The 14,819-nt window shown below is 42.4% G+C and overlaps 1 protein-coding gene across 1 annotated transcript in view; it reads right to left on the bottom strand.

Annotated features, from left to right (window-relative positions):
* Positions 1-2,097: 2,097 nt before the first annotated feature.
* The window catches only part of UST (uronyl 2-sulfotransferase), a 477,109-nt gene continuing 464,387 nt past the window's right edge, over positions 2,098-14,819 (bottom strand). The window contains exon 8 of the mRNA XM_007943198.2: positions 2,098-2,381. Coding sequence (XP_007941389.1) covers positions 2,098-2,381 — 284 coding nt within the window. The remainder of the gene's footprint in view (positions 2,382-14,819) is intronic.

The following is a 14,819-nucleotide window of genomic DNA, read 5'->3' as shown; positions in this document are numbered from 1 at the left end:
ACAACAGCAGAGAAAATTTAGCCTCTCCTTCTCTTTAAGATGAAACTCAACTTTATTTTCAGATTATGAGATTGCACAGTGTGTAAACTAATCATTATTCTTTATAAGTAATTTATAGACATGATTCACAATGTAGCAGGCAGCAGTTCTTGTTCTTGTTCTTGTTCTGAATACGATAGCAGTTTTGGGGCTGCTTTCTAAAGAATGTCTCAATGAATCGTAGGGCCCTGGTCTCTCTGAACATGGAAGGGGTATTTCCTCTTCTGAGGACATCTCCCTTCATCACCTTTGCCCCAGTTCTCTGTGGGCAGAAGGCAGGCTCACCAGTGGCTAAGTGCTGGATTTTGTGCCTCTGGTGGCCCCAGCCTCCACTGGATTCCTGGGGTGGGGTGGGGGGTGGAGCCTTCTGAATACATCTTATTATAAAGCAGCTGTAATTCGCACTTGACAGGTTCCAAATGGTTTGCTTTATATCTTGGCTACCATCCAATTGTAATGAAGGAAGAAAAAATTCTACAGAGACTTGGTTTCTGAAAAATAGAAAATGTGTAGCTGTGTAAAGCCAGAGTCTTAGTGACTATTAAATACTTCCAATTCACACTTGGCTAGTGTGCTTGGAGGGCTGGCTCGAGGGGACAAGGCATGAAGTAGACGAAATTGGTTGTAGGTGTCCTTTTGGTTGGATTCCTGCCCCCACCACCTACACTTCTGCTTCTCAGCAAGCTGTAATCATCTACCCAGGGGTGTGTGTGTGTTTTTCAGCTGGGTTTTTAAAAATGTGAAAACACTTCAGAAACCAAAGAAATAGCTTTGCAATGACTAGACCAAGGCATCACTGATAGGCAGCAGGTGATGGGAGTGGGAGGTGGAAGGAGAGATTTTGGGCAGTGGAACTGCCCCACATCTACTCAGGTCACGCTGGGGACAGCCACCTCCTCATAAAGCTGGCCAGGCAGTTTCTTACTGAGAAAGTTTTGCTGCTTCTCTTCTTGAGAAAGGATGCTCATTCGGAAGCTGGTTCCATTAGAAAGGAGACCAATTCCACTGCTGACGGCACAGAACTCAGCGTCCCTAGTTACTAAAATCAGGGACTAGAAGATCCCAAGTACTATGGGACCCATCGTGGTTCAGGAGTGTGGCTGATAGGCTGTGCGCTGTCCGTGGTTAGGCCTAGAACTTCTGCCATTGAGGTCAAGTGCTAGAGCTACCCAGGCTCCCAAGGGTTCCATTTAAAGCAGTATCAAGGAAACAGATGTTTCATATCGGGTGGAAAACACAAGAAGACCATGCCCTTTTCCTGCTGCTGCATCACCTCCAGATCTTACCTGTCTTGCCTTCACTCCTTATGCTCCAAATTCTTATCCCTGCTCTGCTTCTTCGTGATCTATTAGGATGATGCTTGGAAAGAAAATGCCTCACTGCAGCTTGCCATGTACTTTGGCCTTTGAAAGGGGCTCAAGGCTCTGAATTGGTTGGGGAGGTGTCATAAGCCAACTTGCTCTTTCAGAGATAAGTACACTGCTCCTGGTGAAGGTGTCCCTTGAGATGGACCAGAGGCAGAATTCTATCCAATGTGGGTAGAAACCACTTATCCAGGGACACCTTCTCTTTTGATGTCCTCATCTGTCTGGCTTACTTTCTCCACCTAGTCTTTTAGAGTAGATGCTCTGGTCTCTAAAGTGGTTTTGTATTTCTACTGCAATATACAAATTTGGATGTCTCCTATCACTGAGGTAATACTTTTTACAAGTTATTTTACAAATGATAAGTTATTGGGCTATGGAGTATATTTCTCCCCCTCTCTCCCACTATACTACAGGAAAAAACAGTTATTTTATGACAAGATGCCTTGTGATAGAGCCATCTAATATACCTGGGAAGGACCCAAGGAGCCAAGGAAAACACATAATAAAATTAAACAAATAAAACCCGCAAAACCGGGCATCTCCCAATGACCCCAACATGTGGGAATGTTTTGTTCTTTTTAATGCAGCCAAGCATTAATTTAGTTCCTTAAGGAATTTTTTTTTTTTTTTTTCTCCAAACAAAAACTTTCTGGAAAGGGAGATAAAGCCAGGGGGGCAACACAGTACTGCATCACCTTTTATAAATATCTTGTAACCACTTTTCATCATCTTGCTCCTCATCATCAGCTGGCTCCTCGGTCTCCAGTGGAGTTGGAATAAAGAAATGTGGTCTCAGAGGGGGCTTGCTGACGTGAGACTTCAGTCCGAACTTGCGCTTCAGCAGGTGGAACTGCTCTCGGACGTAGTGGTAGAACTCATACTCATATCTCATTCGCTGGTAGAGGATCTGCACAGCCTCGGGAGAGGGGACAGTCTTCTTCACAGTCACAGTCATGTTTCCAAGTTTCCTATGCTCTGGAAGAGAACCGAGGTCACACGTGAGCAATCCTTTTTCCTTTGGTAAATACACATGGAACAAAACACTTGCCATTTCAGTGTTCTTCACATGTACAATGTGGTGAGATTAATTGCATCCATCATGTCATACAACCATCACCATTTTCTGTTTCCAATTTTTTCCCATCATCCTGAACAGAAGCTCAATGTCTCCTAAGCAATGAGTCTCCCATTCCCTCTCCCTCCTGCTACCGTCAGTAATCATGAATAAACGTAGGGCTGTATACACTTGCCTATCCTTGATATTTCATATAAGTGGGATCATATGATATTTTTCCTTTATGAGTAATCATTCTTAATGCTTTCATAAATAGTGTGGGCCAGTATTATCTGGATATTACCAGCACTCACAGAAAGAAATTAAATATCCAAGTAATGGAAGGGAAAAGTGGTACTCAACCAAATGTGGAAAGACCTCACCATATTCTAAGCATTAACAGCATCATTAGTTGGCTAAACATAAACTATCTAACTTCCTTTTCATGTGATGTGAAACATACAATTTGACCACCATTTAATTGTTAGCTATAAGATATGTATTCCTTTAACAACAACATTTGTCTGCTCTTCCTCTTTTATTTCCTATTATACACACACTTCAGAATAAGGCACTCAGATAAGCTGGTTCTTAATGAAAACTTTTGTTATCAATTTTGAATAGGTATGCTATTTACTAAGCATAGCTCTAAATGGCTGCTTACAAAATCAGATTTACCCTAGAGGACTTATCACCTTTGAAGGTATTTGAGGTATTTAGGAGACTTTCTGAAGCTTCAGATAATAGCAGTTCTGGAATTAAAAAAAAAAAAAAAAAATTCTCCAAGTGGTAATGGCCTCATTGAAATAGGTAGTCTTTGAAATTGGTCTTCTTGAAAGGACACAATACACATATCATTCTATACAATTCTACACAATGGACATATCATTTCTACACTCTTTGTTAAACAACGTGGCATAGACTCTTCTAAGATGGTTTCATGATGGGACATTTTATATTAACTGAGTTCTCAGCAGATATTTTAATTAGCTTATCAAGGGCGGGGCATGTTAATAGGCCTTAACTGTTTTGAAACACTTTGTGTTTTTAAAACAGAGTTAAAAAAAAATCTTACAGACAAGGCACAGTTTTTAACCACTGAGGCACAAGAGAAATAATTCGTCTCTATCCAGTCTCCTACAATCTTTTTCTCTTGAAGCATTCATGTTTTTGTTATCTAATCAAAGAAAAAAAGATTCCTGTGATTTTACAATGAAATCATTAGTTAAATTGTTTGGTCCAACTAGTTCCAAAAATAATGTAAAGCACCTTATATTATGTATTTAAAAAATATTTATTGTAAGGTACTTTACATTATCCATCTATCTACCCATCCATCCATCCACCACCCATCCATCCATTGATCTTTTCATCCATCCATCCACTCACCCACCCATCCATCCATCCACCCATCCTTCAATCCATCCATCCATGTATCTGAGTCCCTGGGTGGTGTAAATGGTTAAAGTTTGGAGGTTTGATTCCACCCAGAGGCACCTCTGAAAAATCAGCCACTGACAATCCTCAGGAGCACAGTTATACCCTGACACACATGGGGTCACCAGGAGTTAGAATCAATTGGACAGAAACTTGTTTTACTGAGATGTTGATAGTTGCCCTTGAGTTGATTCTAACTCCTGGTGACCCGTGTGTGCAGAGTAAAACTGCTCTGTAGGGTTTTCAGGGTTGTGACCTCTCATAAGCATATTGCCAGGCCTGCCTTCCACGGGGTTTATCTGCTGAGGCATCTATATCTATATCAGGGGCAGTGGTTAAGTGCTTGGCTGCTAACTGAAAGGCTGGTGGTTCGAATGCACCAGCTGCTCCACAGGAGAAAGATGTGGCAGTCTGCTTTTGTAAAGATTTACGGCCTTGGAAACCTTATGGGCCAGTTCTACCTGTGCTACAGGTGGGTAAGAGTTGGAATCAACTTGACAGTGGTGGGTTTAGTATGTCTATATATTGCAGTTAGCTATATAGCTAAGGAACTGGGCAAAGGGAAATGAGGGTCAGAAAGAAATCAGGAGCAAGGTCAGTGTTTAGGGTAATGGCTCCCTCTCTCCATACTGGAGGCTAGAATAATGCGCATGGGCTCTTGCCCCAACCCCTCTTCAGGGAGTGGGTCAAGCACGGGGGTGCAGGTGGGGTGAGAAGAGGGGTACTTCTGATGGTGCATCTGGGGGTTGGTAGAGCATGCTCCTCCAGTGGAGGAGTGTGCTGTCTGCAGACTTTGCATCCTCTGCAGGGGAGGCTCTGGTGCTCAGCCACTGTGCCTCGGCCAGTAAGTCCTCCTAACTCAGAAGGGAATACTAGCGGTCTAGGTCTCCTCCTATCTAAGCTGCACTTGCCCACCTAACTTGCAGTGGTAATAAAGCTGACATTGGATCTCCACCTGTCTGACTTCCTTATCTATTTCTCAATTAGTATAGAACCCAGCTGGGGAAAATGGGTATTACCTATTAGTCCTCCAAACCCCAATGACGAATCACACAAAACACACATGGTGACGTCTCAGCTACTTGGGCAGGACCTGGACCAAGAGCTCACTCTAAAGTTTCTAACAGCCAACAAAGGATTTAACATTTTACATTGTTCTTAATTTCACAGCAATCTATTCACAACTATTCCTAGTTATGAAACCACAGAGAAATGTCTTCCTTGAATTTTCATCAGGAAAAAAAAAATGTAATTAACAACATTTTAATACCATCCTTAGAGACAGTTCAGCTGCGAGTTTCATGATATGTATGTGAGAGAGAAAAATGGCATGTTGCAGATAGACTGGTCTCGACTGGTCTGGCTTGATCTGGGAATTCAATCAGAAAATCCAGAGTACAGGCTCTTAACCCTCTTGAGAATCTAATCAAAGTTCATGATCAGGGACATGGGGACTTCTTAGACTCCATCTATGAGTATCTACAATATTTACTCATCTGTTAAAAAACCAAAATGCCGTTGAGTCTATTCCAATCCCTGGTGACCCTACGTGTGTCACAGCAGAACTGTGTTCCATCGGGTTTCAGTGGCTGACTTTCTGAAAGTAGGTCCCCAGGCCTTTCTTTGAAGGGCACCTCTGGGTGGACTTGACCTCCCAATCTCTCAGTTAGCAGTCCAGCGCACTGTGTGCATCACCCAGGGACTCCAGGCATTGGTTTAGAACCCTTGATTTTGAGATATCAATAGACTGCATTTCCTCCAACTATCTTTCATCTCTCTGTTTATTCTGCCAAGTATCAGCCTCCAGTATAATAAATAAATACCTGGAGCGAGTTATTTCACATGCCAGTCAGGTGTATAGTTATAAGCATTGCAGTGGCCAAGGGGAAAAGATTTGGATTGATATCTTATGAGGGGCCTATCAGGACCTGGAACTTGATTAGAAGGCCACCCACTGCTTTATGGAGGAGGACCCGGTGGAGTAAGGGTAGAAGGAAACAGTTCTTTGTAAAAAGTAATCTGGGATCTGCTCAACTCAGGGCCTGACAGCTTGGTGTCTTATGGTTGAAAGAATTGTTTCCTAAACACTAATGTATGGGAAGTATAATCAAACAACAATCTGATCACAGGAAATCTGAGCGAAGTCTCCATTGAATTTCTAACCTAGAGCAAGGTCACTCCCCAGTCAAGATAAACTGGTTGCAAAATGTTGATCTATAAAATGAATTGAATTGTTTTGTTATAAAGGGTTATTAACCTTAGGCCAGTAAAAGTTTGAGAAGATCTTAAAAAGGGACAGCATGATGATCTGAACGTTTCCTTCTCCCCCCATCTTTGATCATGATGAGGTAACTGGGTCAACTGCTGGGAAGCTCCTCCGAGTTCATGACGAGGAAGCTTTCTTGCCTGCATGTTTTCTTTCTCTGTGGCTAGAGGTGGGAGGCAATTGGGGGGTGGGTAGAGCAGGTAACCAATTCTGTCAAAAGTGATATTCTGTCATTAACGTACAAGTGAAAAGAAAAAGGCCATATGCTCATTTTATATCAGTAGTTAACTAACGATTTGTCAAGAGATGGTGGCAGTCCCAGTTAAGCCTGACATCTTATGGTGTGTATTTATAGTAAAGGCTACCATTTTGGAAACCCAAGGAGGTGTCGCTATGAGTCAGGTCTGATTCAATGGCACATAACAACAAAAACAACCATTTAGTGAGTAAGGTGTACTAAGCAAAGAACCAAGCACTTATACACATAATCTTATTTAATCTTCACAATAACCCTTCCAGGAGAGGGCCATCTTATAGATGAATAAACAGAGATGAATGTGACTGATTTGTTCAAGGTTGTGCAGCTAGAAAGTTCCAGAAACAGAAGGTTCTGCATGATAATCAACTGTTGTGCTGAAGAAAGGTTACAACCTTATTATTGTTCCTTAGACATTTCTCCTCAGGTGATAGAGCATAATGGTAGCCAACAGCTGGGCCTAGACTTGGGGAGTCCACACTTGTGGCAGACCATGCATTTTAAAAACACAAGCCTTTTAGAGGGAATGGCTGTTAAGCTAATGGGTTTATAATCTGAAGGAAGAAAAAGGTTGATTTTTTTGGAGCTAACCCATCTCTGGGCCAATCAGAATGGCCAGTATCCATCAAGTTAATGATGAAAACAACCACAAAAACTCTATTTGGAGTGGTCCTTAGTTCCACCTAAGAGGGGGAAACCTTTTCCTGGGAGTTTTACTTAGGTGGAATTTGTAATTTTGTGTTTCTAGTAGGGAACATTATTCTAACCCACTCAGAAATGACCTGAGATCTACAGGGCTTGGGAAACGTAACTTTTTCATGAAGACTAGCATCAGAACTTCTACAGTGTCCTCCACCAAGCTTATTCCTGGACAGCACCAGGCTTGAGGATCCCACTCAGATCCCCTTACATTGACTTATTTTATACACATTTTATAAAAATTTTATAAGGTAATGGAGACCTTTAGTAAAATTTGTATTTGGTAAGATTCCAAGTGGCCTTTCCAACCCAACTTTAATTACATGTTACCGATTCTGATGACAGTGTTTGGTGATTTGATAGTACTGGTCAGAACAAGCATGAGGACGCTAAGCCTGTGCTTGCTAGAAAATTCTACAGATAGGACTGCGTTTTAAGCTAGGAGGCAAAGGGAAATTTTTCATTTGTGGCCATAAAACAAAGTTTTAAAAGATCTCTTTTCTTGGATAGCCACAGATTGTCAAGAGTGTTTCAGTTACTTCAGTCCCCTCACTCTTATTCAAACAAACCCAAACTCACTGCCGTCGAGTCAGATCTGACTCATAGTGACCCCTCCTTGGGTTTTTTTAGGCGGTATCACTATGGGAATAGATTGTCCAATCTCCCTTCCGAGGAATGGCTGGTGGATTTGAACTGCCAGCCTTCTGGTCAGCAGTCAAATGCCTGAGGCACTATGCCACCAGAGCTCCTCTCACTCTTCTTAGCCCCCCTAAATGCCCTGTCTAACCATGACAGAGAGTGACAGCTGGTTCGAGGACTCTTAGGAGAGCTGACTGTTTTTTCTCTTACTAAGTTCCAGGTTTGCATTAATATCCAATCCTTGACTTATCCATTTGTCCCTTTTTTTTCCCTCTCTCTCACTCTCTCCTTTTCCCTCTCCCTACCTTCTCTTCTTCATTGTCAACCTCTCTCTCTCAGCTAGCTCCTTCCCATTAGAATTCAAACGTCCTCAGTCTTTACCTACTGAAAGAAAACCTTTGTCTCCACATCCCCCTCTGGTTTTTATCTTCTTTCTCTCCCTACAGGCAAACTTCTTGAAGCATTGTCCACATTTGTTATGACCAAAGTCTGCTTACACCACACATATGTCTAATTGATCAAAACTGGTATCTCTCCTCACTGCTCCATGCAAATTACTTCTGGCTCCTTGTTGATGACCCAGTGGGCATTTTTCAGGCTTTCCCATGACTACTCAGCATGACTTCACAACACTGTTGGTCACACGCTCCATCTTAAAACCCTCCCCTCCCTTGGCATCTATATCAGCATTTCCTGGGTTTTTCCTGCCTCTGTCTGATTATTCCTTTTCTCCACAAACTCCTCCTCCCTGCTTGTCCATGGAATGTTCTTGCTTCCCAGGGTTCTTTTCTAGCCTTCCTTCCCTTCTTTCACACATTTTCTGGGTGGTATCATCTAATCCTCCACCCTTTAGTTCTCCTAACTTTGTGGATAACAAAATCAATAATCACAGCTTTTTTGGCAATTTGTTTTTCTTAGAGCTACCAAATTTAATAGAAGGTTTAATGACATTGCCAGAGGGTTGTGTCATAGTCAGAAAAATAATAATAAAAAACCCTCAAAAAACTAGCTCACTGCCGTTAAGTCAATTCTGACTCACAGCAACCACCATTGAGCTTCCAAAGCTGTGAATCTTACGGAAGGAGATTGCCTCATCTTTCTTCCAGAGTGGCTGGTGGGTCCGAACCATCAACCTTTTGGTTAGCAGCCAAATGTCTTCATCACTGTAGGAGGGCTCTTTTGTGGTAGAAGAAGCAGAGATTCAGATCTGACTATCATTGACTGACAAGACCTATTATGGGTTTTGATTACACTCATACCTATGTTGTTTTATTTAATATTTCCAATAACACTGTGAGTTAGGTCCCATCATGACCTCGATTTTTGCAGGTGAGGAAATAGATGCTCTGGGAAATTAAATGTCTCGCCCAGAGTCACACAATCAGTAAGTAAGTGACAGAGCTAGAATTTGAAACCAGGTCCCTATTTGTGTGGAGGTTTTCTCTAAGTAAGTACTGAGCCAGGACCAGTGAAACTTTTGTGAACCTGTAGAAAGTGACCACCTTCATATGAAAAGACCACAAGGCAGCTTACCTTGCACACCTAATAGAGAATTTAAAGAGTCACATTTCAAAGACGTAAGGTTATGTGTCTCTCTATGCAATAATCCATGCTGCGGAAAAGTCATTCCATTGTTAAGTGTTCCACATTTTTATAAAATGCCAGACTTTCCCTCCAAACAAAATAAAACTATGGAACTCTGCACCCAGACTCTCCAGACTGCCACAATAGCAGTTCTAGAGGAAGCTGTTAGGGAATTTTTTTTTTTTTTGGACACTGTTGTTATTTCAGTCTCAAAACAATCACGCTTTAAAAGGATATACTTATTATTAGCATGTTTTGGGATGAGAAGTAGTCCTCATTAGGTGGGCATATATCATAGAACGTAACCATGCAGAAAGAAGACACTACCTCAGGAACATCCTCGGAACTGAGCGGGAACTGAGAGATGACTTTTGTTCATGTCTCGTACCCATGACAGACATTTCAAAAGGCAGAGACAAGTACAAAGCCCCCTCCAATAGCGCAGGGTGGTGTGTGTTGAATCTGACAGGCAGGTAATGTGTTACTTGGCCTGTGGGGCACTGTGGTAGTTAGGGTTATGTGCCAACTTGGCTGGGCCTGGTTTTGAGTGGCTGGGCAGCTGGATGTAGTATTCTCCATGACAGGACTGGTAATCAACTGTGAGCAACTGAGTAGCTGCCTTGGAGATGTGGTCTGCACCCAGTATATAAGGAGAAGCTTTGGGAGTGGTCTTCAGCTTTTTGGCACGCTTGGACCCTGCATGTAGCCGAGTCTTCATTTAGCAGCCTGCCATGTTTCCTGCTGATCTTGGGACTGTTTCTGGACTTGAATTAGTGGCCTGGAATGTTGTTTGGTAATCTTGGGACTGTGCCATTTTACTTGTTGACTTTGGGCTTGTTAGTCTCAGCTGCCAGCAGCTGTCTGAGTGAAGTGACATCTCTAGCTCCAGTGGGCTGGGAGCAAGAGGCAGAGCTGAAGTCCAAGGTTGAGAGGCTTTCACCCAGCCCCTAGAGCCCCTAGAGCACTTTGAACTCAGACTTCTAGCCTCCAACACTGTAAGAGAATAAACTCCTGCTTATTAAAGCCATTCCAATTGTAGTATATTCCTGTCAGAGCAGCACTAGGTAACCAAAGCAGGCATTTATTTCAAAATTGACTTAGTTGATGTAACACTACAACAATATGGATTTCTGGTTTTTCTGAAAGTGAAGCCACCTTCTTCTGGAGTTGAGCATGGTGGCCTCTCGAGAGAGGCCTATGCTCTCCAGTTTATCAGACCCTAACCACCCGCTCCTTCTTTTATGTTACCTGCTGGCTGCTACAGAAATTTGGGTTTTTTGCTTCTCCTTTAAAGGTTTTGCAGTTCTGGGTTTCTGAAACCCAGAGGGGCTTGAGTCAAAATTAAGGCTTCCAGTAGGCCTGCCTCCCTGCCTCATGCAACTATTTATTAAATAACTATGGTTAAGGCATGTGACTACTAACCAAAAGATTGGTGGTTCAAACCCACCTGCTGCTCTGTGGAAGAAAGATGGTGTGGTCTGCTTCCATAAAGATTTATAGCCTCGGAAACCCAATGGGGGTCGCCATAAGTCAGAATCAACTCAACGGCAGTGAGGTGTTTGGTTCTGGTCTTCTGTACCAGGCACAGGAGTCACAAGCAGTGAAAGGGACACCATCATCACCAGCAACAGACACTGTTGAGTGCTTTCTCTTTGTCAAGTACCATGAAATGCCTATTGTTGTTGGATGGTGTTAAGTCACCCCTGACTCGTGGTGGCTCTGTGTACAGTGGAACAAAACAAAATGCTACCCAGTCTTGTGCCATCCCTATGACAGGATACAAATCTGACTATTGTGCTCCACAGCATTTTCATTTATTGGTTTTTTGGAAGTAGATTGCCAGGCCTTTCTTCCTTGTTTATATTAGTGGGGCAGCTCCACTAAAGCTCAGCATCCTAGCAACACACAAGCCTCTACTATCAGATGGGGGGGTGGCTGTGCATGAAGCATATTGGCCAGAGTTGAACGCAGGTCTCCACATGGAGGGCTGCACTTCTCCACTGAACTACCACTGTCCCCCATGAGATATCATTTCATGCTTCAAAAATCCACATTTTGCAGATGAGACATGGGAAATATGACCAAGGTGGAGAGGCTGGAGGTACATTAAGGTAGTATGGCTACTGAGCCCAAGCCCTTACTCATCATATTGCTTATAGTCCAATGGGGCTCACACTATTGAGGAGAACTCTCCTCGGTCACCATGAGGACACAGGGCATTTCAGTCCAGTGTGTTTGCTGGCATTAGTCAGAAGAGGGATCTGCATGGAGTTGGATGTTTCGTAAGTACTATTTGATCATAAAGATGCGCAGTGTGTGCCAAGTCTGAGATTATAGGTAGGGAGGGGCATGTGTGTGTGTGTGCATTTCAACCAAAAAATGAAACCTTATTGAAGGCCACGAGGCACTGTCAACTGCTTGAAAACTTTCTCCTGGATTTTGGTCTTTGTGTCCCACCAGGTTTCATCTAGCCATTCTTCCCCGCAAGCCTGTTATGCTGAGAATGCTCATGACAGGAGTGATACGCCATCTATCTTTGCATTTCCAGCACTCAGCACAGTATCTGGGGCAACACAGCACCCTCTGCACTTGCTCATGGAGTGAATGAAAGAAAGCATTAGAAGGAAGAGGGTGTTGTCAGACCCGAAGGTGACTTGGCTGTGACTGTGAGGTGGAGACACAGCCAGGTGGGGGTGAAGGCAGTATCTAAATGTGCTTAACAGAAAATTCCCCAGAGAGCCATGGATATTGAATCCTTAGCAGGAAGCAGTATATCTTACATCTGGGACTTGTTGGCTTCCACTGAGGTCTGGAAAAGTCCAGTGTGTAGCTCTGTGCTTCAGCTGCCTTTTTGAATGACAGTGCAGGTCATGTAGTGTTTTTCTGTTCTGTCCTTTAATGAATAAATGTATTTTGTGAGTTAGGATGGTTTTGATCTTTTTTTGCTTTTTGTGTTTACCTTTAGGAACTGGCCTAATGATTCCCTTAGTTATGTTTATGATAATCACAGGAATCTCCCTCATAATGTTGAGTACTGGTTTTGAGCTGTGAAATGATCAGAAGGGGGAAAAAAAAAAGAAAACAAAAAAACAAACAAACAAAAAACCTTTGACTGTCTTTCAGTAGTAAAATAAAGATTGTCTGTTCCTTAGAAACATGTCCATAGTCAGCCACAGAGTTAGGACTGTGCAGGGACAGACCCTTCCAGAATCTGTGCCTTCCCTGAGGAGGTGGTGACAGAGGCCCTGAATGTTGCTCCTGAATGGGGAGCCTTTATGTTGCTGAACCCCCAACAGCAGAAAAGTCTGCAGTTGGCCAACTAATGCTGGTAGAAGAAAAAACAAGAATGCAATGACATCAACAGGAGCCAGCTGAGGTGTAGTCCCTCATAATGTTAGGTACTGGTTTTGAGCTGTGAAATGATCAGAAGGAAAAAAAAAAACAACCTTTGACTGTTTTTCAGTAGTAAAATAAAGATTGTCTGTTTCTTAGAAACATGTCCATAGTCAGTCACAGGGTTAGTTATAAACATAACTAAGGGAGTAAAAGCCAGGGATGAGACAGCACCATGGGATCCAGGTAAGGAGAGGGAGACAGGCCCCAAGAAGCAGGAAGAGAGGGAAAATCCGGGAATGAGACATAGCCATGGGATCCAGGTAAGGAGAGGGCAGAGAGATTTCAAACAGCTAAGAGAGACAAACTTGTCTGTCAGTTTATCATACCGTGGTGGGTTGTGTATTGCTGTGAGGCTTGAGGCCGTGCCACCAGTGTTTCAAATGCCAGCAGGGTTGCACATGGTGCACAGGTTTCAACACAGCTTACAGAATGAGATAGACTAGGAAGAAGGAAGAGGTCATCCACTTCTCAAAGAATTGGCCAGGGAAAACCTTATGAATAGCAGAGAAACACTGTCTGATACATTACTAGGCAACTTTATGAATAACCCGGAAACATTGTCCAGTATAGTGCAGGAAGATGAGCTCCTTAGGTTGGAAGGCACTCAAAATATGACTGGGAAAGAGCTGCTTCTTCAGAGTAGAACGAACCTTAATGATATGGGTAAAATAAAGCTTTTGGGACCTCCATTTGCTGATGTGGCACAACTCAAATTGAAGAGAAACAGCTGCAAACATCCATTAATATTTGGAATGTGAAATGCATGGAGTATGAATCTGTGAAAATTGCAAGTTGTCAAAAATGAAATGGAACGCATAAAGATTGATATCCTAGTGCATCAGTGAACTGAAATGCACTGATTTTGGCCATTTTGAATCAGACAACTGTATGATCTACTATGCCAAGAATGACAATTTGACGAGGAATGGTGTGGCATTCATCATCACAAAGGATATTTCAAGATCTGTCCTGAAGTACTATGCTGTCAGTGATAGGATAATATCCATATGTCTACAAGGAAGACCAGTTACTACCACTATTATTCAAATTTATGCACCAAGCACTAAAGCCAAAGATGAGGAAATTAAAGATTTTTATCAACTTCTGCAGTCTGAAAGTGACCGAACATGCAATCAAGATGTGTTAATTATCACTGGTGACTGGAATGCAAAAGTTGGAAACAAAGAAGAATCACTGGTAGTTGGAAATTTTGGCCTTGGTGAAAGAAATAATGCTGGAGATCGAATGACAGAATTTTGCAAGACTGATGACTTATTCATTGCAAATACCTTTTTTCAACAACACAAATGACAGCTATACATGTGGACTTCACCAGATGGAATACGCAGGAATCAGATTGACTACATCTGTGGCAAGAGGTGATGGAGAAGCTCAATATCTTCAGCTAAAACAAGGCCAGGAGCTGATTGTGGAACAGACCATCAATTGCTCATATGCAAGTCCAACTTGAAGTTGAAGACAATTAAAACAAATCCATGAGAGCCAAAACATGACCTTGAATTTAGAGACCATCTAAAGAATAGATTTGATGCACTGAACACCAAATGATGGAAAACCAGAAGAATTATTTCCATGAAGAAAGCAAGAGGTCATTAAAAATACAACAAAGGAAGAAAAGACCAAAATGGATGTCAGAAGAGACTCAAACTTACCCTTGAGGGGAGAGTAGCTAAAGCAGATGGAAGAAATGACAAGATAAAAGAGCTCAACAGAAGATTTCAAAGAGCACCTCAAGCAGACAAATCCAGTTACTATAATGAAATGTGCAAAGACTTGGAGTTAGAAAACCAAAAGGGAGGAACATGCTCAGCATTTCTCAAGCTGAAAGAACTAAGGGAAAAATTTAAGCCTCAAGTTGCAATATTGAAAGATTCTATGGGCAAAATATTGAATGATGCAGGAAGCATCAAAAGAAGATGGAAGGCATACACAGAGTCACTGTACCAAAAAGACCTGGTTGATCTTCATCCATTTCAGGAGGAAGCATCTGATCAAGAACCAATGGTACTGAAGGAAGAAATCGAAGCTGCACTGGAGGAACTGCTGAAGAACAAGGCAATT

The sequence above is a fragment of the Orycteropus afer genome, unplaced genomic scaffold (assembly GCF_000298275.1).
Source record: "Orycteropus afer afer isolate SDZICR_OR568_19922 unplaced genomic scaffold, OryAfe1.0 scaffold00101, whole genome shotgun sequence".
NCBI lineage: Eukaryota > Metazoa > Chordata > Mammalia > Tubulidentata > Orycteropodidae > Orycteropus > Orycteropus afer.
The sequence above is the reverse complement of the archived record's forward strand: the minus strand, read 5'-3'. Positions and strand labels throughout refer to the sequence as shown.